Source organism: Symphalangus syndactylus, chromosome 11 (assembly GCF_028878055.3).
Source record: "Symphalangus syndactylus isolate Jambi chromosome 11, NHGRI_mSymSyn1-v2.1_pri, whole genome shotgun sequence".
Taxonomy (NCBI): Eukaryota; Metazoa; Chordata; class Mammalia; order Primates; family Hylobatidae; genus Symphalangus; species Symphalangus syndactylus.
In genome coordinates this window covers 65,709,777-65,735,520 of record NC_072433.2, presented here as the reverse complement: position 1 = coordinate 65,735,520, position 25,744 = coordinate 65,709,777, and the positions used below count along the sequence as shown (strand labels likewise).

Here is a 25,744-nt window from a genome sequence, read left to right as displayed (position 1 = left end):
AGTGTGCAAAGGGGGTTATAAGACATTTTTAAACATGAAATTGATGACCTGCAGCATTTTATTATTATGAAAGTATAAAAACCCAGCATATTTAATAATAAATGACCAACTAGAATTATGACTATTACTTTTCTTTAAAACATTATTAAAGAAGTAAACATTTATGTCTGTCTTTTTTTCCCATTCCCATATAATAATTGTTCATTTTAAATTAAGTAGCTTTCTTTTGCTATTGTTATATTACACCCCTTAAGCACCTATTAACTGTGTCTTAAAGATGTCTTTAAAATATTGTAAAGTTGAAATTTTGGTGAATATTTTTGCACTATTTTTAGGACCCAAACCAACTAATTCGTGCAAGTGCTTTGAGAGTTCTGTCAAGTATTAGAGTGCCAATTATTGTACCTATCATGATGCTTGCTATTAAGGAAGCTTCTGCTGACTTATCACCATATGTTAGGAAGAATGCAGCCCATGCAATACAAAAATTATACAGGTAGGTGCATTGTTAACAATATACCAAAGATCTCTGATGTTACATGGAATGTTATAGACCACAGAGGCTTATTTTATTCGCTCTTTTAGGTAGGCTGTTCTTATGCTAAGTAAATCCAGTGACTGTATGATGGTATTTCCCTTTGCTGCAAACGTTCCTTACACATCTTTAATTTTGTTTTGGCTATAGAGACCCTATGCAGGTTTTTATTTGTGAGGCTGTTAGAGCCTGTGATAATTTATAAAGTTTATAACTTAAGAATAATCAGAATTTGAATTCTCACTTATATAGTCTATCTCATGTACACATATGCTTGTATTATTAGAAAATTGAGATTTTTTTTTTCCTGTTTAGGGTAGAATCTTCAGGTGTGATCCTCTCAACTCACTTATATGTGTTTTCCCGTCTTCCATCTTTGTTCCTGCTGCTCCTTTCCTTGTCTAATTCTTTTCCAGAGCTATTTTATTAAGTAATTTTTAAAAGTATAGTGATTTGAAATATAGTGCTATACCATATCTGTGTGATATTTTAGAAATGTTACGCAATATTATACAATGCCCTGATCTCTGTGGAAAATTTACTGTCCAAATTACAACAATTTGGTATTATTTTCAGCTATCATTTATTCTGCAAGCTTTTTGATACTCTCTTCTGTTTCTGGTGTTGTATTCACAGTATTGTGCTATGTGTGTTTAGATGTATGAAAACAATAGAGGATGTGGCACTTAATTATGAATAGCATATCATGTATTTGAGGAAGAAGATCAAAGACATACCAAATAATTAAAGGCAATCTATAGTGAATAAGATATTAGCACTTGATATATATGTATATATAAAGGTACACTAGCAATGTCTTTGATAGGACAGGGACCAGAGATGATCATATTTTGTTACCAGAAAGTAAAGATGTAATGAGATGGGATTGGTAGTGAAATACTGCTTTGAGAAGGAAGACTTAAGCTGAAATTTGAAAGAATTAAAAAGTTTGTCCAGATAATTATAATGCTTAGTAATAAATGTATATGTTTGTAAAAAGTGAAACTTCATATTCCTACATTAACTGCCAGACAAAGTTTTATCATGCTTCTCACTCACCTTTTCTCCTTAGAAACTTAAGGGATAAGATCCATGCTCACTCTAATGGTTTAAAAGTCCGTCTATCACTGGGCTCCAGTATATTCCAGCCTCAGTGCTTGCCTCTCCTTGCCTTGAGCTTATAGTCTGTTAGTATTCTATCTCAAATGTTTTAATCTTATTACTACCTCTTATTTTTCTTAGTTTTAGTTGGCAGATTTTATAATGCATGTCTCTATCAGTGAACTAGTATGATATAAAATTCTTATTTGGAAATTCTCTCTATTTGTTTTTGTCAAGTATGTATGCATAGTAAAATAATGACTGCTATCTAGTTATTTTTTTCCTCCCAGTTGAAAAAAGAGTTTGTGGTTTATCTACTTTACAGTTACTTTCTTGAAGTTTTCCAACTCTTTTAGAAGTGAACTTGTTCTTTCAGTACTATCTTAACTAAACCATTGATATCTGGTTTAGTTAATATGAACAATATTAGAGGGAAAGCTTAGGACACATTCCTGAGAAAAACCATCCCATTTTATTTGTTTTTTCTTTATTTCTAACTTACAATTCTTGCTCTCCTTTCCCTCTTTAAAAATTTCTCAACATCCTTGAATTGGTGAGCATCATTTAAAGCTAGAATTAAAGGGAAAAATTAATATGTTATTTTTGTATTTTTTAGTCTTGATCCAGAGCAGAAGGAAATGTTAATTGAAGTAATTGAAAAACTTCTGAAAGATAAAAGCACAGTAAGTAATGTCTTTTTATGTCTTTGATGTAAAAATGTACTTTATTTACATGGTATCGTTTACCGTTATATATTTTATGTAGTTATATTTATTGATTTCAAAATGGTATAAATATTAATGGCACACAGGCTATTTTTAAAGAACAAAAATTTTCATGTTATGAGAAAGACTGCATTTGGAGTTTTAGATCGTTTTGTCATTGTAAAATGTTCCTCTTCATCTCTAGTAACATTTTTTGTTTTAATGTCTGTTTTGCCTGTTATAAATACTACTATTCTAGCTTTTTTATGGTTGCTGTTTCCATTATGTATCTTTTTCCATCCTTTTACTTTCAGCCTGTTTATATTTTTGCATCTATGGTATGTCTCCATAGACAGGATATAGTTGGCTCTTGTCTTTTTATCCAGTCTGCCAATGTGTGCCTTTAATTGGAATGTTTAATCCATTCACAATTAATGTTGTTATTAATATAGTTGGATTTTAAGCTGTCATTTTACTTGCTTTTATATGTTTCATGCCTTTTTTGTTCCTTATTTCTCCTTTATTGCTTTTTCTTAGATTAAGTGAATATGTTCTAGTGAACATTTTAATTCTTTTCATGATTTTTTCACTATATATTTTTGAAAATATTGTCTTATAGATGGAATTATACTTGTAGTTTAATTACTAGACCATTTAGTAAATTTCTGTTAGTCTGTAGTGTACCAGAAATCATTATTGCATTTCTCCTATGCATAGTTAGTATAACGTAGGAGGTAACCAAATATATATTGATTATAAATGAAGATAGAGAAAAGAAATTTGATTCCTTTTTGTCTCCTGTATGACAGGCATGCTATCTGCCAGATATGAAGTCAATATTATTAATATTATGGTTAACTTGATTTTAATAATTTAAAAAAATACTTAGTTTTTTTCTATTATAAGTGCAAGAGATTGGCTAAGTACCATGGAGAGTAGTAAGATCTACAGGAAGCAGATCTGTCATTTTAATGAGGTTTACCATCATTTCTGCTACATTATAGACTAAGAGAAATTCTTTGCATGGCCTGGGAATGAACTCTCTCTGTAAAATATGTGTATGTCTTCCCAGACAGGATACAACATATCATAGGTAAAAACAATAGCGTTTGAATCAGATAGAACTGGCTTAATGTCTGAGCATCTGTCACATAGTATATGTGCCAATTCTTTATGAGTTTTAGGCTCCAGATTTGTAGGGTTTATGATATCTAATTTATAAATTTGCTGTTTGTGTTGAAAGAAAGAACTATTGTATATAAAACCCTCAGCACAGTGCCTAACACCACATGGGATGTGATTAAAAATTCCAAATAAGAAATAAGTACTCAAAAAGGAAGTAAAGAATACAGTATCTGTGTAAAATTGGAATGTCTGTTTCCAAAATACACCAGAAAGAAAAAAATATTGAATACTTGTTCATCACAGGTATTTAATATTTGTTGAATGACTGTTGAATTAATTTGTTACATTCTTGGTGATAGTAATTAAGTGTGTGGTATTGTTTTTAATGTCTCCCTCACGCCCCTGCAGTGGTTTCATGCTCAGTGTTCATAGGTAGATTCTTTGGGGGCTTTGGTGGCCCACCCTTTGTGAGGCACTCATTTTTCCTAAAGTGTTATATACTGTATGTTTATTTTTTAAAAATTAAGAATACATATTTCTTTTTTTTTTTTTTTTTTTTGAGTCAGAGTCTCGCTCTGTCGCCCAGGCTGGAGTGCAGTGGTGCAATTTCGGCTCACTGCAAGCTCCGCCTCCCGGGTTCACGCCATTTTCCTGCCTCAGCCTCTCCGAGTAGCTGGGACTACAGGCGCCCGCCACCACGCCCGGCTAATTTTTTTGTATTTTTAGTAGAGACGGGGTTTCACCGTGGTCTCGATATCCTGACGTCGTGATCTGCCCGCCTCGGCCTCCCAAAGTGCTGGGATTACAAGCGTGAGCCACCGCGCCCGGCCCATATTTCTTTTTCTGTCTATAGTAAAAAACAAAGTTTTTTACTGACACCTGTAATTCTGGTGGTATAGCGCAGAGTTCCTTCTAGCCCCTTTCCTTTTTATATTTGTAACTGCCTGTCCAACATTAAGAAATGTGGCTCTGGCCAGGCACCGTGGTTCATGCCTGTAATCCTAGCACTTTGGGAGGCCAAGGTGATGGATTGCTTGAGCCCAAGAGTTCGAGACCATCCTGGGCAACATGATGAAACTTTGTCTCTACAAAAAGAAAAAAAAGAGGAACAAACAAAAAAAAAACAAGAAACAGGGCTCCTATTTCCACAATCTATTTACATTTTTGCTGAGTCCCAGAATGCAGAGAAACTATTGCTTCAGAATTGCTAGCACTATACCTCTGTGGGGTATACAGTAGCATGGGGCCTAATAATTGGAGTTAAATATTTGTTTAGAGTTGTTTTTGTCTTTAATCTTTTTTTTTTAATGTATGGTAAATCAAAATTGCTTCAGTTATTTATATCTTTGAACTCATGTTGGTATGTAAGAAAGCTATTGATTTTTTTTTGAGTGATAAATTTTATATTCTGCTTTTTTACTCAATTCTTCTATTGTTTGAGTTAATTTTCTCATTCATCCTCCTTAGGTTTTTTTTTGCATGACAAAGAGTCTTTACTTTTAAATGATTATCAGTACACCAAGTAGTAACATGTAACAGGTTCTTGAATTCTGTCCTCTGATTAAGTAACTAAAACTGGCCCAAACAATTATACTAGTGTTCGTTGTTCTAACCACTAGCAGGAATGGACTACCAGATATCGCAGAAAAAGGCCAAGACTTCACCCCTCTTCTGCCTAAACTGCTTCCAGATGGTTCTGTTCTCCTGGGTCTCCTCTACTTTAGTGCTGCAGCTGCCTTGGGATCGCAGGGCAGCAGCCTCCTTGGCCTTGAACTCCTTTCTCCCTCTGCAGGCAATATTGTTCAATTTCACCTTGAACTGCTGCTTTGGCCTGCTTCTCCCTCTGGTTCTTTCACTGCAGATCTCAGACACCCTTTTCAGCAACCTGCAGCAGCTACTGGATCCCCTGAGACTGACTGGCCATGACAGTGCCAACTCTGAGGCAGAAGCAAGCAGCCTAAATATCTCTCTCTCTTTTTTTTTTTTTTTAAGAGAATGAATAATATCTGCAAATAGAGATGTTTTACTTCCTCTTTTTCAATTCCTAGAACTCTAATTTCTCTTGTCTAATTATATTGTTTAGTGCCATCACTACAGTTGTGTTCGATAGTAGTGGAGATTGTGGGCATTCTTGCCTTGTTTCAGTCTAAAGGAAATGCTTACATTGTGTTTGCATTAAGAAAGAAGCTGGCCCTGAAGATTTTATCTTTGAAATATAGTACTTTTGCAAGGTGCTTCAGGATTACTTGATATGGGTCAATTGTTTTGCCTTGGTACTCAGTGAATCCTTTCAAAATGTAGATTCAGAATTTATGTTATCTCTGGCAAAGTGTTTTTTTTTAAGATTATAATTTTAAATATTAATTCTGTAATTTTTTTCTTCTTCAGGGATTCCTATTTTATGCACATTGGATCTTCTTTGCCTGTTTTACATTCCAACCATTGTGTCTCTAAACCTCTTTACTTCTTTCCTTATCTCATTTTTATTCTTTTGGTTCTTTTTCTACCTTTCTTTAATACCCCCTTTAAAATTTTCATTCAGTAATTTTATTTGAAGGGCACCTTGCAATTTAGTCTTCATGTCTGATTATTTTTGCTCTCTTGATTTCTTTCCTGGTGTCAATCAATCCTGATTTCTTTTGTTAATTTATGATAACTTTAAAAAATTTATAATTTATATTTATATTTCCTATCAAATGCTTCTTTTGAGGATATTTAATTCATTTTGAAGTGTTGTGTTGTTTCCTTTTGCTTCATCATTTATATTTCTTTGTCGGTAATTTTTGCCAGTTGAATTGTTTTGATTTTCATTTTCTGTTTTTAGTACTTACAGATTACTTGCATCTTTTTATTTCTTTGGGCAGGATGGGTGATTTGGTTTTGAGGTAGCTTGCAAGATTCCTAGTACAAGAGTACCCTCTCTGTTAGAATTACAAAGTATGTTTTCTTAGTAGATGGCCTTTTGGTGGGAGGACGTGCATGCATAGGACCAGTATATGTCCTCAAATTATTTTGAGATATATTTTGTAGCAGCCTAAATTTTTCTGTCTTCTTTTCTTTTCTGCCTAAAAAAGAAGGGTCTTACTCTGTCACCCAGGGCTGGAGTGCAGTGGTATGATCATGGCTCACTGCAGCCTCGACCTCCCCAGCACAAGCAATCCTCCTGTCCCAGCCTCCTGAGTAAATGGGACTATAGACATACACCACCATGCCCAGCTAATTAAAAAAATTTTTTTGTAAAGATGGGGTCCCACTGTGTTGCCCAGGCTGGTCATGAACTCCTGAGCTCAAGTGATCTTGCTTTGGTCTTGCAAAGTGTTGGGATTACAGACGTGAGCGACTGCACCCAGTCCCTCTTATTTCTTTTTTCCTGTTATTTCACAGTTTCCAAAGGACTGCTGTCCCCTTACTTTTTTTTTTTTTTTAAGCTACTTTTATCCCTGAAACTTTCCCTTTCTACACTGCCTCATTGAATCATCCTCTCTTTCAAGTCTTTCCCTTATAGTCTGCTCTGATCTACCAAGAATCTTTTCCAGTATTTTCATATTACTGTGTTCTTTCTCTTTCTGTTGTTGATTTTCGATTACTTTTAGGCCTGCCATTAACTTCTGCTTGCTTTGTTCCAGGCATTTTTTTTCTATACTGTTGTAGGTCTTTGTGAAGTTTTGTGATACAAGCGTGTAAATAGTTATCTGGAATTTAGGGTTTATACTTCTACTTATATATAATTTGAGGTTTAGAGATTCTCTGTTTTGAAGTTAGGCTTAAAGCATAGGTTTTGGTCCTTTTTTTGTTTTTGGATTTGAGTTGGGAGATTCAGACTTACTTAGGCACCATTAACTTGTCTACCCAGTATTTAAATTGGCTGTATTTTGTGAATGTTTTCTGGTAATTTTTTCTTTTGTGTGATTATAATCCATTGTAGAAAGGTTAAAAATATTCTGCACAGATATTTGTGGATCATATCTTAATTATTACCTTTTTTGGTCACATGTAATTCTTTATTGAAGAAAGACAGGTACATTTCTCCCCTGCCCCCCACCACCAAATTTTTAATGTCAGCATTAGCATTTAAAATCAATAGTGGATCAAAAATCACTTTCATTTAAAAAATCTCCCAATTAAATGTACCAGGTCTAATTTAATTCCACATTTTGAAAAGGAATTTATTTGTTGCCAGCAGCAGTTTTTTGCAATCATTATTACGATGATGACATTGGTGTTGCTGCTGATACATACATATTTGAAAGATGTTGATCTGTTAAACTTTCTTCATTTAACCTCTGTTGATTTTGAGGCATACCATCTGTTGCTTCTTTTAGGCTAGAGGATATTTTCTTTCAATTGAGATCTCAAAGAAAATTAGTTCCATAATTCTCATTTTAAGGAAAGGTGGAATTATAAATATATTAAAATATAATAGAATGGCTTTTCTCTTTTACTAAAGACCAGTATGTGTCATATGAATAGTTTTTTCCTAAAAATAGAACATTTTAGTGTTATTTAGGTAAAAGATATTACAGAAACCTTACAACTGTACTCATTGAACTTAAAGGGGGGCATCTAATCTATATTCTGTCATCTCCAATCAACTGTTACCATTTTTCTTTATATGATTTTTTATTGTTTATTCTTAAATTTTATACCATTTTCATCTACCTTCTCAACATGTCCTAAACACTTTCCTACTTTACTACAAGCCTTTTCTAATGTTCACATATGAATTTATTTTTAAAATTAATAACACTTTCTCTTGTTTTTCTTTAAAATATAGCAATCCATATTTGTTGACATTCTTTTCTTTAGAACACTTCAGAAGCAGAGTGGTATTTATTTCCTTTTCCTTTCAAGTTAATTCTAAAGAAATCCTTTTGATAGCATCTAACTTTCTAATAGAAAACAGAGTTTCTTAGGAAAACAAATTAGGTCAGTGCCTGCTGAAAAACTGATTTATTTATATATTTTTGATGACATAAAATTTCCTCTTTTTAATTTTTCCTACGAAATTATGTTTAATGAATAGATTGGTAGTTTATAGCTAAACTGTAGGGGTAAGACACAAATTTTAAGTTATTGATTTAATGTTGATAAAAGCCCCACTGTTATGTGCAAAAAACACACCCCTGAGTTTGTGCAGATGTTTTATTGTGATAGATCTATTATCCAGCTATTAGAAGATAAATGACTGATCTTTCCCATTTTCCATGCCTCAAGAAAATTGAAATAAGAAGGGGAATATCATTTGGGCTGTATGATTAGGGAAGGTTGGATGGCCATTAATTTAAGGGAAGAAAATCTTGGCAGCATTGGCCAACTTATACCATATTATCAATCAAACCTTGATGCACTTCTTGTGATGACCCAGCACTCTCAGGTTTTTGCAATGTTAATTAGAATTCATGACAAAATAGATGCAAGGAAACGTTTTGTACCCTTCATAATTTTATAGAAAATTTATTGTTATTAGAGGAACCATTTGCTTAGTGTGATTTTTTTCATTACCAGCTTGTCAACTAGCATAGATAATCTAGAGAAAATATGAACTCCATAGATGGGGTGTCACTTTTGTTGATGGTTCATGTAGTTTACCTTGGAGCACAGCTAATGGCTGAAGTTCATAGCAACAGCACAGAAAAACATGGCAACCAAGGGAAGATAAATGAACCATGTTTATTGCTTTAATATAAAAAATACATAAATGGAAAACTGCATTTGAATTTGATGAGCTCATTGCTAGTTTTGTTGGAGTGATTTATTTTTCCCCTTATATGAAAAGCTACTATTGACACAGTGAGATGGAAATTAACTGTCTGTTTTTTGGAAACAAGTATTTTTGGTTTTAAAATCTGAGTAGATCATTTAATTTTAATTCTGAATGTTTTATAGAATATTGAACATTTAATAAACCAAAATTATTAATTTTCCTTGTAGTGTTTAGCCCAGGGTCAGATTGTTAAAACTATATGATTAAGTATCTAAAACAATCAGTTTTATTTTGTAAAAGTGCTCTCTTTATATGCTTTTTAATTATTTTGATGTTTTCTTAAACTTTATTTGGTTCTACTTAATTAATGATATTTGTTAGTACCTTAGAAGGTGTTAGTACTTTAGAATTATTGTGTACATGTAGCTCTTGGTTTAATGAATTTAATATTGTATGGTAGCTGATTTTCCATTTAATTGTTTAGTGTCAAAACACATTTGGAAGAAAATAATTGCTAAGACAGAATAACTTGATTTTACATAGTATTTTAAAAATTGAAACTGTGAATTACCTGTTCAATTTCATAGATCATTTTATCCTAGATACTATCCTTTATTTTTGCACTTTAACACCCTTTACCAATTGATGTTGATATTAATATAAGGTTGATAATACATATATATAGATGTTTATATCTCACAATGAGTTATTCTAGAGTTTAATGTCATAAACTTGTTGTAAGATATTTTAAAATGATACTAATTGTCACTTTATAGAAATGTAATTATCACAAAATGTAATTTCTAAAGAAATTATGTCTTTTGCAGAAGACATCAAAATGTGATTGAAAACATGAGCTTAACTTCCTTGCCATATCTATAACAAATAGAAAATTATATATATAATACATTTTTATATAGTTCACACAAATAATCAATTCTGTGCTTTTTCGATTGAGGTGCATACATGCTGGGACCAGCAGGCACCAGTACATGGGTAGGGCTGGAGTCAATAAATGCAGCTTCACGTTTATACTGATTGGTAATTCATAAAATCCCCACAGGACTTGAAACTTGTTTAGCATAATAGCGAGTCTATATTCTGAGCTGTTTTCTTTCAATTGTATTGTTGGTTGCATATTAATAAACTAAATGTCAGCCAAGTAGAGGGACAAACACTCAAAATATGAATATCATTGTATCTAATATTTTTCAAAAAGTACCATTTCAGTAAGTTATATTTCTATTTAATTGCTTATTTTAAGTCATCGGGGAAATTTTAGACACTAAAATGAAGATCCCTAGTGTTCAGATAGAATATGGTATTAATTTGTTTTTCAAAACTGTATTATATTGTGGGCTAACTGCACATATATCATTTGTACATATATAGAAGTATTTGTATAATATATATTCTGCTTAGTTTGTATCTTTAGAGTAAAGGAATCTCAATGTTACCACTTTGTAAAAGCATCACAGTTCAGAAACTAACATTATGATTCATTAACTGGTCTTGGAAAAGCCCCCTTTTGTTAGTAATATATTATTCCAACTTATACACATTGTTATGAAAGTGATAAGAGCCCAGGTGACGTTCTAAAATTTCAGCCAGTGTGTTTTCTTTGTATAAATTATATTGGGTAAAAACCGGTGGATTAAGATGTATGTGATTTGGAAGCGTTCTTCTATTAAAATTTATGAATTTCTCATATACTTTTTAACATAAGTTCATTGTAGAATGATTGTCGTTCTCATTTTAAACTGACACAGTGTGAGCTTTGTTATTGTCTTGATTCTTTTTCTGAATATTATGAACAAAGTACTGAATTTTTAGATTAGAATTTAGGTTAGCTTTAAACATGAAAAATGTGCAAGATTAATGTTTAATCCACATATGAACAATGTATTGAAATTTAACCTGGTGAAATAAAAACATCAGAATTTACTTCTCTTCAGAATAGTACTAGTTTTCTAGACATAGAACTATTAAAATTATTCTTTGACGAATAGGCACCTTAAAGTTTGTTATTCAAACATGAACATTCATTTTAATTGAATGACTGAATACTTTAATATTGATTGGCATGAAACTGATTACTATAATGCCTGGGTAAGACCTTTGATGTAGGGGAGAAACATTTTTTAATAAGTTACTATTTCTTTCTTTTCTAGTTGGTAGCTGGCAGTGTTGTGATGGCTTTTGAAGAAGTATGCCCAGACAGAATAGATCTGATTCATAAAAATTACCGCAAGCTATGTAACTTACTAGTGGATGTTGAAGAGTGGGGGCAGGTTGTCATAATCCACATGCTAACTCGATATGCTCGGACACAGTTTGTCAGCCCTTGGAAGGAGGTAAGTGTTGAACAGTCTTCTACTTTCAAGTATACTAAGAGAATGGATGAGCTTTTTAAAACTTGTGCAAAAAAAATGAGGAGTAGTAAACTAGAGAAATCCGCGTATTTAAGGAAGACTCATTTGTCTCTTGTTCTTTTACTAAAGCAGGCAACCAATATAAATGCAAGCATAATTATCCATTGTTTTGGCACTGATTGATACCTATTTATTGGTGTAAGTATATACACTTTTAGTTTGATACTGGCAAGAGGCCCTTGTTAGGAGGAGCAGCATGACACAGTGTTTACAGTGACATTGCCAAACCATGGATTTTTTGGTTACTGATTACTTTCACATCTTTGAGCCCCAGCTATTTCAGGTACTCATTTGTAAAAAAAGTAGGTGATGTGCTTCTATAGCATGTGAATTTATACCTAAAGTAATTAATTACTTGCCTCTATAGATAAATATTGTTGAACTTTTAAACTATTTTGTCCTAGTTTTGTATTTATAAAATGTTTGTGTTCTTCACTTCAGCCGGTAGCATTTAGTAAAATTAATAATTTAAGTGAAGCTATTTGTTTTCTTTGTGCAGATTAACATTAGAAGTATGCCTTATTCTTTTTTTTAAGTATGCCTTATTCTTTTCATCATATTGACAATTTAGAAAATTTTATCACATAACTTGTAATTAAGATCCTTAGGATGTATACATTTAGGATTTAAGGTAATTTTAAACCAGTTTAAATAAATCCTTAAATGTTGTAAGAATAGCACATTCATTCTAGTCTTTTGATGTCGTATCTTTTTAAAATACAGTATTGCAGATTTTAAAAACCAATTCGTGTAAAAAAATAAAAAGATTTTAAAAAGCTCCTGTTATATCAAAGTGGCCTGTATATATACTTATGACAGGCCTTGAGTGCTCAGTACATCTTGCTTTTGTTAATTAGAAAAATGTAAATAACATGGAAAAATGTGTATGATACATGCTTTAAATGACACATCAAGCTTGCAAATTATTATAAAATGTTGATCAATATTTTCTATATTGATGTAGTATTAGCATTAAAGCCTATTTAGAAATTTTAATACTTCTTTATCCACAAGACAGTAATACTGATTTTCATCTCATTTTTAATATTAACAAAATGATTGTTATCCATCTTAAAAATTGAAGTATGTTTTGAATTATTAATATATGAGTCTTATGTTACATAATGCTCTTAGATTGATGAAACTTTTACTCTCCTTGTCAACTTTAATTTTATAAAATTAATTTTATTTATCATTGAGCAAAGTACAGTTTTGATGGCACTTTTGCTAGATTAAGGAACATCTCTATGATGAAAATGTCCTGGCCCTTTTATGATCACTTTGATGAGAGATTTTTGTTGCCAAACAGCTTATTTGTTTGATTTCAGCCAATTCCTTTCAAAACTTCTGCTCAGATTTTTTTTCTATTGTATGAAGTTATAGGCAGTTTTGCCTTAGCTAACCACTGTCACCATTTAAATTTTTAAATTTTACTTTCCTATCATTTTCAGTAGCTATATGCAAATGATCCTTTGCTTGTAATTATATAGAAACTGGAGTTAAAATATATAGTTTACTTACCATACCTGCTAAAAATATGTAGCCCATAGTAAAATCTCCGCTTTTGTATGTTTGTCTATTTATTTGTTTTTCTGTTCCTTGAATTTTATCTTACTTTAGATAAAATTTATTTTTAAAGCCATTGCAAAGGAAGGTTAAGTTCTACACCATCATATACATCTATTTTTTGACAGATAATTTGAAAAATTGGGACTGTATTCATTCTTGGTGTTTTCACATGTTAACCCCATGAACATGAATTAGGACAAACATGAGGTGAAGTCTGGTCATTGTCCCTGGCATACTGGAATGGGCTAACTCATTTCTTTTCTTTGCCACTTACTTGCAATCCAACCTTGGAATTATTCGAAATACTGTTCTTCTTAGATTAATTTAGTGGTTTTCCTGTGTGCACATCAGCCCTCAGGATGCGCTAGCACTGCCACAGGAACAAGCCAAGCAGGGCAGGGGTGCTCTAGACTGTGCAGCTTTTTGGGCTTTTGCCACTGTTTCAAACACAGAAGCCTTTTTTGCCTTCCTTTCTTATGCAGCATTGAATTTGATTTCCTTTGAGAAAGATCCATTGGCTTAAAACAAAGAAAGAAAACCACTTTAAATAGAAGATTTATAAGTTTAGCTAATTTGAATCATATTGTTGTTGTTGTTGTTTTTAATTATAGAAGCAATTCAAGTACTTGTTCCCTTCTCATAACCTCTTGGTTGACGCCTTGGAGGCAATTATTGGTAACTGTTTAATTTCAGTTACTCTGGTGGTTATAAATTTTACTTTGGATAAAACATTTCACTTTATTTATTAACTTAAGTTGGTATCAGTTGACCTCAATTCAAGGAAAAATTATTCATTGATCGTTTTGGTTCTATTTGAGCATCTTGTTTAGCCCAGAATAATCAGTATAGCAGGCTTTTGTCTACATACGTACATATGTTCAGTTCAGAAGCAGTGTGAAAGATTTGAAAGGCTCAGCCCTATTGCAGTATTAGAATCAAGGATTGTACAATATGTTAGACTCTTATTATAAATATATTTTATAAAATTAAGATTCAAATGAGAGGTTAACACTGGGACCCTGTCTGTGCTCTCACTCTTCCAGTTAACCCATCTCAGCCTTCCTCTGTGCAAATTATGATTTTGTTTTACTGAGAAACTTTGGAGTGAGCAGTGTAGCCATTTATAGCCTTCAGTGCTTTCTGATCTAGGCTTGATGTTGCTTCCAACTTTTTAAGGACTACACATGGTAGTTTTAGCTTTAGAAGTTGGCAGACTAGGTCTCACGCCTGTAATCCCAGCACTTTGGGAGGCTGAGGCAGGTAGATCACGAGGTCAGGAGATCGAGACCATTCTGGCTAACATGGTGAAACCCCATCTCTACTAAAAATACAAAAAAAATTAGCCAGGCGTGGTGGTGGGCGCCTGTAGTCCCAGCTACTCGGGAGGCTGAGGCAGGAGAATGGCGTGAACCCAGGAGGCGGAGCTTGCAGTGAGCTGAGATCACACCACTGCACTCCAGCCTGGGTGTCTCAAAAAAAAAAAAAAGTTGGCAGACTAAATCTCAAAGCAGAGTTTGACCACAGCTAGAAGAAACTGAGAAGTATTTGGCATTTATATTTGCTTGCTCTTTCTTATGTGATGTTGTAAAAGGAACACCATGTAGTAAAGAAAGGTTAAGATGATTATAGAATAAAAAGACAAGGTTAAACAGTACCCTAGCAGAGTCATTCCTGAGAGTTTACCTCTCTTTTTTATCCTTTTACCATCAACACTTGAATGTGTTGTTTCATGGAATCATCCAAGCAGAAATGTCTTCATTCTAGCCCTCCATTCCCTTTTACCTACAGGCAGAAGTCACTTACATAAATGCTATATGAGCACCATTTTATGATGAATTAAGGGCCATTTTACCTTGAAGTAAAGAACTTGCCAGTAGGAAAAAGTGTCACTAAAACAATATATTGACATAAAAGTTAAATTTATAATTAAAGAAACCTGCCTGTAATACCGAATTCATTTAAATCCAGCAGTTTTCTCTCAGATACTAAGAGAAAATGTGAAAAATAATACTGTGGTGCTTTATACTTAATGGCTTACCATTTTTGCTGTGCTTTCTTTTCTTCTTTGTTTTCCTTTTTTTGGATAGAGTCTGTCTCTGTCGCCCAGGCTGGGGTGCAGTGGTGCGTTCTTGGCTCACTGCAACCTCTTGCCTCCTGGGTTCAAGAGATTCGTCTGCCTCAGCCTCCCAAGTAGGTGGAATTACAGACATATGCCACCACACCCAGCTAACTTTTGTATTTTTAGTAGAGATAGGGTTTCTGGCATGTTGGCCAGGCTGGTGTTGAATTCCTGACCTCAAGTGATCTGCCCTCGTCGGCCTCCCAAAGTGCTGGGATTACAGGCGTGAGCCACCATGCCTGGCCTGTACTTTCTTACATAGTATTCCATTTGCCATAGGGCAATCAGAATTATTATACCCATTTTATATATGAAGAAATTGATATATACAGATTTTAGCAAGTCACTTAAGACAATATTAATTATAAAAGGTGGAGCAGAAATGTAAACATAATTATCTGATGCCCAGGCCAGCATTATTGCCTTTATATTTTATTACCCTGTGACTTGTAAATTAAAATAATTTCTTAGTTACCTTCATAAGTTTTCTGTGTTTGTTTATTGTGTTCCAGTCAAAACCAACTTTAAGCTCCCAATCCATAGTGTGCAGACATGCAATTAGCTAACAACCATAATTAAATTTGCTTTCAAAGAGAAAAATCATGTTTCCTATTGAATTTTTGCAAACATTTGTTTACGTTAATATGCTTGAAGTGTGGCAAAATTGTTTTTTGTTGAGGAATCGAAAATTAGTAGATACACTTTTTGAGATGAGCTGATGTACATGCTTTTGTCAATAAGTTCTCAAATGAACACATCATATACAAACAAGCTTCTTCAGGGGCAGAAGAGATTTTTAATTTAGTTTATTTGCATCATTATAGATCAGCATTTAGGCTGCTTATATGTAAATGTATGATTTGAGGAACAATTAAGTGTTGACAAAGTAGATTGCAGTCATATCAATTGCAGTGCATTTTCCATAATTTTTCTAACTGACATCTTTGATGATAAATAGTGGATGTCAAGTCAAAGCCGATTATACAGTGCACTAGGAATTCATGGGGCTGTCAGGGAGAAGACCGATTGACTTTAAATTTACATATTAATGAGAAGATTTGTTAAGAGGGTGCTTGACTATAGAAAATAACAGCGTATTTATAGGGCACGACATTTTATAAATAAAGCTGATGCAGGAAAATGGAAATTAAACCTTTTAGGTTAATAAATTCAAGAGACTGCTAAAATGCACATTTGCATTTTTATTTTCTTAAATTTACCTTACTCTTTGCAGTCCATGTGGGTTGTTTTTTATTCTAGGTCAAGTTTGTATAATTTTCAAGGATATAAAATTGCTTAAGTATTTTATTTATCATTCAAGCCTATTATGGGAGACTTCTTGAAGCATAAATCTAGTTCTCTAAGACTAAAGTTGCTTTTGTAAAATCAATCGATTTAAAAAAATAAATATTATAAAACAGAGTAAATTTTAAGAGTGATTTAAAATAAAAACCAACATCCGTCAGTGGCATCAATTGTAAACTGAAAGGAAACTCTGACACTGGGGCCTGCTAGGAATGTTTTTAATTTTATGAATCTAGCTTTTTACAATTGAACTTTCTCTGGGAGATGAGAGGTTTTCAAGAATTATCCAAATATTTTACTTTAGTGATTTGAAAGTTAAAACTCTAAATATTTACCATTATTTTTTAGAATATGAATCCGGGTTATGTAATTCTGGTGGCAGTATTTATGCCAGTTTAAAATTTGGAGTAATTAATTTTGTCTCTCTCTGTATATTTGTACATTAATTATAAAACCTTACATAAGTTTAACAAAGTCCAAATTTAGAATTTTGTTTATTTTTAAGGTAAGTTCTTAGGTTTTTCAGTAGTAGCTATAAAATAACTTACCAAAATGCAAAATTTATAAATGTAGTTTTTTGATGAGCAATTTTCTGTAGGTACACAGGTACTTCAGGGAAGTACTTCATGAACTCCACATCCAGATCCTGTCTTAACGGACCAAAATGTTAGAGATTATTGAGTTTTAATTTTCTTTAGTGATTAATTTTCTTTGTTAAAACAAATTTTGTCTTGTGTCTTACCAATGAACTAGAGATCCATGATTCTGTGGAATTTATTAAAAAAACAAAATACTGAGAAGTTGTGGTAGAATACATTCTTTACAATGCAATAAAAGCAGTTTTTTGTGCGCTGTTTTAGGTAACTGTTGACAAAGGGTTCAACATATAATTTAAGGTGAAACTAAGGACCATGATCTAATATTGAAATAATGTCTCCTCTCTTCCCATTGGTTATGAAGCATTTATCGTAAAGATTCCTTATTCTTTTTGTTGTTCATAATTTATTCCTATTGATTGGAATTTTTTTTAACTCATGAAGTTTTCTTTTTTAAAAAAGAAAACTTTAAATTTTACCAAGGAACATATGCATGGTTTAAAATAAAGAAAATGAATAGTACTACAAGGCTTATGAGAAACATATTTCTGTGTGACCCTTCTCAATGTCTGAATTAGCTTCCTCAGTTCTTTTCCCTTCTGTGTGTGAGCTCAAAAGTATCTGAGCCAGGTCTCAATCAATTTAGAAAATTTATTTTGCCAAGGTTAGGGATGCACCTGTGACATGTGCAGCCTCAGGTGGTCCTGATGATATGTGCCCACGATTGCTATAACTTGTTTTTATACATTTTAGGGAGACATAATACATCAGTCAATACCTGTAAGATGCACATTGGTACAATCTGGAAAGGCAGGACAACTTGAAGAGGGGGCTTCTAGGTCATAGATGGATTTAAAGATTTCTGATTAGCAATTAATTGAGAGTTAAGTTGTTATCTGAAGACCTGGAATCAATAGAATGGAAATATCTGGGTTATAATAAGGGGTTGTGGTGACTAAAGTTTTATCTTGCAGATGAAGCCTCCAGGTAGTAGGCTTCAGACAGAATAGATTATAAATGTTTCTTATCAGACTTAAGGTCTATGTTGATGTTAATGCTTGTTGTCTTTTCCTGAATTCCAAAAGGTAGGAGGGTGTAATGAGGCAGGTCTGACTCACCCTTCCTATCATGGTCTGAACTAGCTTTTCAGGTTAACTTTGGAATGCCCTTGGCCATAAGAAGGGGTCCCTTCAGGTGATTGTGGGGTAAGAATTTTATCTTTAGGGTGTGTGTGTGTGTGTGTGTGTGTGTATTTACCTTTCTCCATTTCTAGGTAATAGACATATATTGCTATTTCTTGATTTATCAATTTTAGGCATTATATATTGACTTCCTATTATAGAAATAGAGAGTTTGTCATTCTTCTATTACCTTATGCTTCTGCTTACCTCTTTCATCTTTGGAATATAATTATATTAGAATTTTTTCAATCCATGTGTGTTCATTTTCCTATGATTTATGAATATTATTCAGCTGTATAATAGCATTTCATCTCTCATAGAACTTTTGGTTCTTTTTGGAATCAAAAATTGCTTCATTTTAAATTTGCTTACTTTATCATGTTACTATACAAAGCATTCCAAGTTATCTGTTGGAATATTAAATATTCTCCAAATATTATTTTATGTGCAGTTGTTGTGATACTTCTTCTTGTCTACCCAATGTCAGTTCTACCCCTCCCACTTATTTAAATAACAGGATCCTGATTTTGTTCAGAGTAGTGATATGCCCAATGAAAAATAATCAACTATACTAAATTCCTTTAGAGTCAGAAATGGCCATATGACCCACATCTGGAAATTGGGATTCTGGGGAAGCTATTGTTTTTCTGACAGACATATTTGACATATATGTATTTTACCCTTTGCCCTTTCTCATGATTCCTTCCCAGAATGCATGTGTGATGATTAGAGGTGCAGTAGTCATGTTACAAGCATAAGGATAAAGCTATACTTTGGGGGTGGGCAGAGCTGAAAAACAAAGTGTTTGGGGCAACTTTTCATTTTATGGAGCTACCAAACTAGATATTTCTGTTATATATAGCTGAACACAGTTCTGACTAGTACAGTTGTCAAGTATATCAAGTATTTCAACAGCTTCATTTTCTTCCCAGGAGACATGTTCCTGGAGTCTTAACCCTCTGTTCTAATCTGATTGCTTACTAGGCCTGCACAGTTCCAATCTGTTTTTCTAGAACTCAATTTCATGTCTCTTCTGTGTTAAATCCTGTTTCTTAGGCTTTCTTCCTCTCTCTCTCTCTCTTTCTCTCTCTGTCTCTGTCTGTCTCTCTGTCTCTGTCTCTGTCTCTGTCTGTCTCTCTCCTCTCTTTTGGTTTTCCTGGCTTTGGAACATATCGTCCAATGTTTTCTTAAGAGTGGGTAGATGGGAGATAAATTTTTGAGACTTTCAGTGTCACTCTCACACTTGATTGATATTTTACCTGGGCTCTTGGATTAGTATTCTCTTAGGCCTTGTGCATTTGAAAATGTTTTATTATTTCCTGTATATTTGACATCTTGCTGGATATGGTACTGTTGGGACACACCCTTTTCTTCTTCTGAGAACTCTGTAGACATTACTTAATTTTCCTCTTCAATGCATGTTGCTGTGAAGAAGACAGCCAAAGATTTTTCTCCTTCGCAGGTGACTTGTTTTTTGTTTTTTTTTTTCTGCATGCTAAAAAAACCTCTTTAAAAAGTCTTTGAAAATTAGTCAGGTTACATCTCAATGTGAATTATTCCATATGATCTCCAGGTTCACTTGTTCCTTTTATTTTAGGGAATTTTCTTTTTGTAATTTTAAAAATTCGATGTTTACATTTTTTTCTGCTTCATTTGTAAGTTATATACTTGAGGAATACCCGTTTTTCTGTTTTATAATCTTTGTCTACCATGTCCATCATATTTTTTAAAAATTTCTTTAATGTTTGTCCTTTTTTCTTTTTTTTGAGACAGGATCTCACTCTGTCACCCAGGCTTGAGTACTCTGGTGTGATTACAGTTCATTGCAGCCTCGCCCTTCCAGGCTCAAGTGATTCTCCTGCCTGAGCCTCCTGAGTAGCTGGGACCACAGGTGTGTGCCATCACACTTGATAATTTTTGTATTTTTTTTTTTTTTTTTTTTGCACTGAGTCTCGCTCTGTCACCCAAGGTGGAGTACAGTGGCATGATCTTGGCTCACTGCAACCTCCACCTCCTGGGTTCAAATGATTCTCCTGCCTCAGCCTCCCAAGTAGCTGGGATTACGGGTGCCTGCCACCACGCCTGCCTAATTTTTGTGTTTTTCGTAGAGACGGGGTTTCACCATGTTGGCCAGGTTGGTTTCGAACTCCTGACTTCATGTGATCCACCCGCCTCGGCCTCCCAAAGTGCTGGGATTACACACATGAGCCACTGTGCCTGGCCTAATTTTTGTATTTTTTATAAATACAGGATTTCACCATGTTGGCTAGGCTGATCTTGAACTCTGGGACTCATGTGATCCTCCCACCTTGACCTCCCAAAGTGCTGGGATTACAGGCGTGAGCCACTATGCTAGGCCACGTTTTTGTCTTTTTGTTTGCATTTATATTATTTCAAGTTGTTTCATTGTCAGTAATTTGATTTTCAATGGTCTAATCTTTTTTTTTTAGTTTTTATTTTTAATTCTGTAAATTTAGTAACAATATTGCTTTGATCTGTTGTTTACTTACTCAGGTTTGAATTTCATATTTCCTTTATTCTATAGTTTATCATCTTATCTTTGAACTTCTGTTTGATTGATTTCGTGTTCTTAGTAACGTGTTGGATGATATGCTTTTGATACTTACATATAGTCCCTTATATATGTGAGGAGTGTGGTCAGGGAGAAAGATCCTTCTTCCTCCTTGCCCTACTGGCTGTTGGAGGTAATCAACAGTCTCTACCACATTCTCCATAATAACCTAAAAAATTTTTGAAGAGACTATGATTTGGAAAGGATAATTGTTTCATCTGTTAAGATATATACTATTCATGTATATATATGTGGTATAAATATTAGATTAAAATGAAAAGCCTTCTGACAAAATTCTTTTATCTCAGGAGTACACCTCCTGTTCCCTCTAGATTTTGAAATGGTCTATTTTAGTTTGATCACAATGTAGTATATTTTAATTCATTAAAATAGATGCCTGGTAGGTGAGGGAGGTTGGAAGCTCTTAATTAATTTATAAGTGAAATAATGGACCTTTTCTTGTTCTTATTTGTTAGGAAGTACTTCAGGCTGTGTCATCTAAGTTGCTGATTCATTCCAATTTTTAAAATTTGTTGTGGAAATGTTCACATTTAAAAAAATCAGCTCATACTGACCTTTGTGAAATGCTTTAAAGAACTCTGTTAAAAAATGTTAGTTAAAAATAAGTTTTCTTGGGTCCTTCAGAAACACCAATTTTTCTTAGATAAGTAACTTCATACATTTTCATATAAAGTACATAGAAAAACCATTCCTGGTATAGTAGAGCTACATTCTGAAAAAAAAATTTTTTTTTAAGACAAAATAAATCCCCTTTCCTCTTCACCCTCCATCCCCATGATTCTGTGTATGTCCCGCTGAAAATTCATGTACTTGTCTAGCATGGGGCTTATAGTATGCTGTATGTAAGCACTAGATAATGGTGCTGGTTAGTTATCCATTTGACATGCTGACCATTTTCTAATTGGAACAGTTCTAGCCATGTTGTTGGAATTAAAAATTTAGGGCCAGACATTGACCTTTGGTTTTTTAACATTTCCTTTAGTGGTTAGCTACTGCCTTCCTCAACCCAGTAGAGACCTTGACAGATTCCCTATTACAAGTAATTGCTTCCAGAGCTAGTTGTTATTCCTGTTAATTTATTTAGGGGCCAGTAAAGTTTAGTGCCTATACATATAGATACATATTTTTGTGCGTGTGTGTGTGTGTATATATATATATATATGATTCCATCTTTAAAATAATGTGTTTATTGATTTAGTTAATTATTTAGTTTTCATTTTTATACATTCAGCTTACTTAGTAAAAGGCAAAAGATTTATACAGTCTGAAGAGAAACCAGAGCATGAGCTTACTTAGAATATAAAATCTCTTTAGTGAGTTTATATTAGCACTTTCTCTCACTTTCTATTTCCTAAACATCCTTTTTGTGTGACTAGCCTTATTTTTGCATTTCTTATAATTTTAAAAATTGTATCTTTATGTTGTATACTGTCAGTGAACTTTTATTACTGTTTTATGTCATTTTGGGTTTCCTAAATTTTCTTTTCAAGTTTTTCACTGTAAGTCACAGTTCCAAGAGAAACAGATAAGTTGTTTTTAATCCATATTTTCCCCAACATTTTATTTTAAGAATTTTGCAAATGGAAAGTGGTATCAGTAAAAACGGCAGAGTAGAGAACTCCCAAGAGCTTGTCGCTCCACAGAGATACAAGAAAATCTGGTAAAAACAGTCCAATCAGCTTTTTGAATTCAGAAAATAGTCAAAGGTTTGCAGCAACCATTCAAACATTTAAGAAAATGGGGCCTGAAACTCAGGAGAAAAGATTTGTGGCATTTAAACTTACCCTCACTCTATCCTCCCTTCTCTGCCTCTGTGACAGGGGCTAGATGGAACAGAGTAGATTCTTTTTGCAAAGAGGTGTGATTATTTGTTTTGACCTGCCTGGAGGATCCCTAATGCAAGGGACATGCCTTTATTTTGCTGAAATCGTAACTCCCTCAGAACAAATTATCTACTAATGCCCCTTGGGGCGATAGATATCAATTGGAGTAAACAATGGACATGCCAAGAAGCCTGGAACGAAAGGCTGGAGGAGGAAATGCTTTGGGGGATAAGGGAGTTGAGAAGCTCCTGTGGATAATATGGGATCTAGAAGGTCAATTTCATGCGTAGGGTTAGACACCTGCTCAGAAAAGATCTGATAAGAACCTAAGCTTTTACATCAGACTGACCTTCAAGCTCTGCAGAAGAGGAAGTGATGGCTAAGGCAAATTTGTAAATGGCCCAGCTAAGTTTTAGGCAAACTGCAAGCTAACAAAACAGTAAACACTTCCATGACCACATGCAACAAAGAATGTACTCTTTTCAAAAATAGCTTAGAAACAACTGTAAACAAACAAACAAAAACCTGATAGGCAGCAACAATAATCCCTGGGGAGGAGTTAGAATCTGAGTTAGTTACCACATTATAATATTCAAAATGTCTAGTTTTTAGCAGAAAACGACGAGGAATGTAAAGAAACCAGTAAATTTGTTCCATCCACAAGAAAAAGAGAAAATAATGGAAACTGTACTCAAGGAAGTCCAGACATTGGATTTGCTAGCCAAAGGGTTTTAAATCACCATGTTAAATATGCTGAAACAGCTAAATGAAACCACGAAAACAATGACTCTCCAAGTAGAGAGTATCAGTATATATAGAGAAATGATGCAAAGAAACCAACTAGAAATACTAGAGGGAAAAAGTATAATAAATGAAGTATTCACAAGTAGCGATCAACAGCAGATTTGAACAGGCAGAAAATGAATTGGTGAACTTAAAGATAAGTCAATTGAGATTATCTAGTCTAGGGAGTAGAAAGTCAAAAAGCATGAAGATGAACGGAGCTCAAGAGACTTGAGAGGCCTGTGCGATGACATCAGGTGGACCAACACACATGATACATATTCCAGGAGGAAAGGAGAGAGAGAAAGGGGCAGATAGAATGGCTGAAGAAAAAAATGGCTGAAAAGTTGCCAATTTGATGAGACACTAATCAACACATTCAGGAAGCTCATCAGAATCTAAGTAGGAGAAATTCTGAATGCACACCAAGACACATGATATGGTTTGGGTCTGTGTCCCCCCCAAATGTCACTTTGAACTGTAATAATCCCCATATGTCAAGAGCGGGACCAGGTGGATATAATTGAATCATGGGGGGCAGTTTTCCCCCTACTGTTCTCATGATAGTGAGTGAGTTTCACAAGATCTGATGGTTTTATAAGGGGCTTTCCCCTTCACTCTATTCTCATTCTCTCTCCTGCTACCCTGTTAAGAGGTGTCTTCCGCCATGATTGTAAGTTTCCTGAGGCCTCCCCAGCCATGCTGAACTGTGAGTCAATTAAACCTCTTTTCTTTATAAATTACCCAGTCTCAGGGATTTCTTCATAGCAGTGTGAGAATGGACTAATACAGCACATAAGGATCACATTATCGGAAGCTAAGGACAAAAAGAGAATCTTGAGAGCAGCAAGAGAAGTGACTCATTATTTACAAGGTTTCCTCAATAAGATCAACAGCTAGTTTCTCATTAGAAACCATGGGGCCAGAAGGAAGTTGAAGAACCATATTTGAAGTGTTGAAAGAGATAAAAAAGTCAACAAGTAAGTTCTTCTTTGGCAAAACTTTCCTTCAAAAATGGAGAAATCGGTACATGCCTGTATTGGTATAACAGTCCAATGTTTTAGATGCATTTCAAAGTAAGATGCAGACATCAGTACACATTACTCCTAAACACTTCAGTATGTATATCATTAATTAGAGTTCAATATTTGTTTATGATTATTTTCCTTTTGTTGACATAAAATTTTCACAGTGAAATGCACAAATTTTAGAGTTTTGATAATTGCATGTATGTTAGTAACACATACAAACCCTTTTCATTATACGAAGTATTACTGTTATGCTTCCAAGTTAGTTATTTGCCCTCAGATGCAAGTATTGTTTTAATTTTTTTCATTATAGTGTTGTATTAAAAAAGTAAAGGATTTGAGATATTACCATACCTCCTGCATTTGCACACACACACACACACACACACTGAATATATGGTGTATGTTTAGTGTATGTACACACACAAGCAGAAACACTGATGTGTGGATCAGAGAAGAGACTTTTTATTCACTCATGGTTATCTTAGTGTCACTTTCCTACACTTCAGTTCCCCATGAGGGTGATGTTATGAGGGTTAGTGCCATCTGCATATCTTGGGGGATGGGGAGTTGTAATACAGGAGAGGAGCTCCTCCTAAATAAATGAATCTCAGAATTTATATAGGACTGTGTATTAGTCCGTTTTCATGCTGCTGATAAAGACATCCCTGAGACTGGGCAACTTACAAAAGAAAAAGGTTTATTGGACTTACAGTTCTACGTGGCTGGGGACGCCTTACAATTATGGTGGAAGGTGAAAGGCACATCTCACATGGTGGCAGACAAGAGAAGAGAAAGCTTGTGCAGGGAAACTCCCCTTTTTAGAACCATCAGATCTCATAAGACTTATTCATGAACATAGCACGGGAAAGACTTACCCCCATGATTCAATTACCTCCCACTGGGTTCCTCCCACAACACATGGGAATTGTGGGAGTTACAGTTGAAGATGAGATTTGGGTGGGGGCACAGCCAAACCATATCAGATTGTATACATCTCAGAGCTTATATAGGACTGCTTTTGCATCTGCTTCTCCTTCCCTATGTAGAGAGAGGGATAGTTACCTTATCTTTCTAATGTAAACACATTTTTTCTGGGGAGAGGAGGACAATGTTTCTTTTTCCATTACCCTGCAGAATTTAAAT

The 25,744-nt window shown here is 34.0% G+C and overlaps 1 protein-coding gene across 6 annotated transcripts in view; it reads left to right on the top strand.

Moving 5' to 3' along the window:
- Nucleotides 1-25,744, top strand: part of AP3B1 (adaptor related protein complex 3 subunit beta 1) — a 290,306-nt gene that overhangs the window by 70,152 nt on the left and 194,410 nt on the right. For all 6 annotated transcript variants that reach the window (XM_055299187.2, XM_063612139.1, XM_055299189.2 and 3 more), the window contains exons 5-7: nucleotides 336-496; nucleotides 2,253-2,319; nucleotides 11,341-11,523. In XM_055299187.2, coding sequence (XP_055155162.1) covers nucleotides 336-496; nucleotides 2,253-2,319; nucleotides 11,341-11,523 — 411 coding nt within the window. The remainder of the gene's footprint in view (nucleotides 1-335; nucleotides 497-2,252; nucleotides 2,320-11,340; nucleotides 11,524-25,744) is intronic.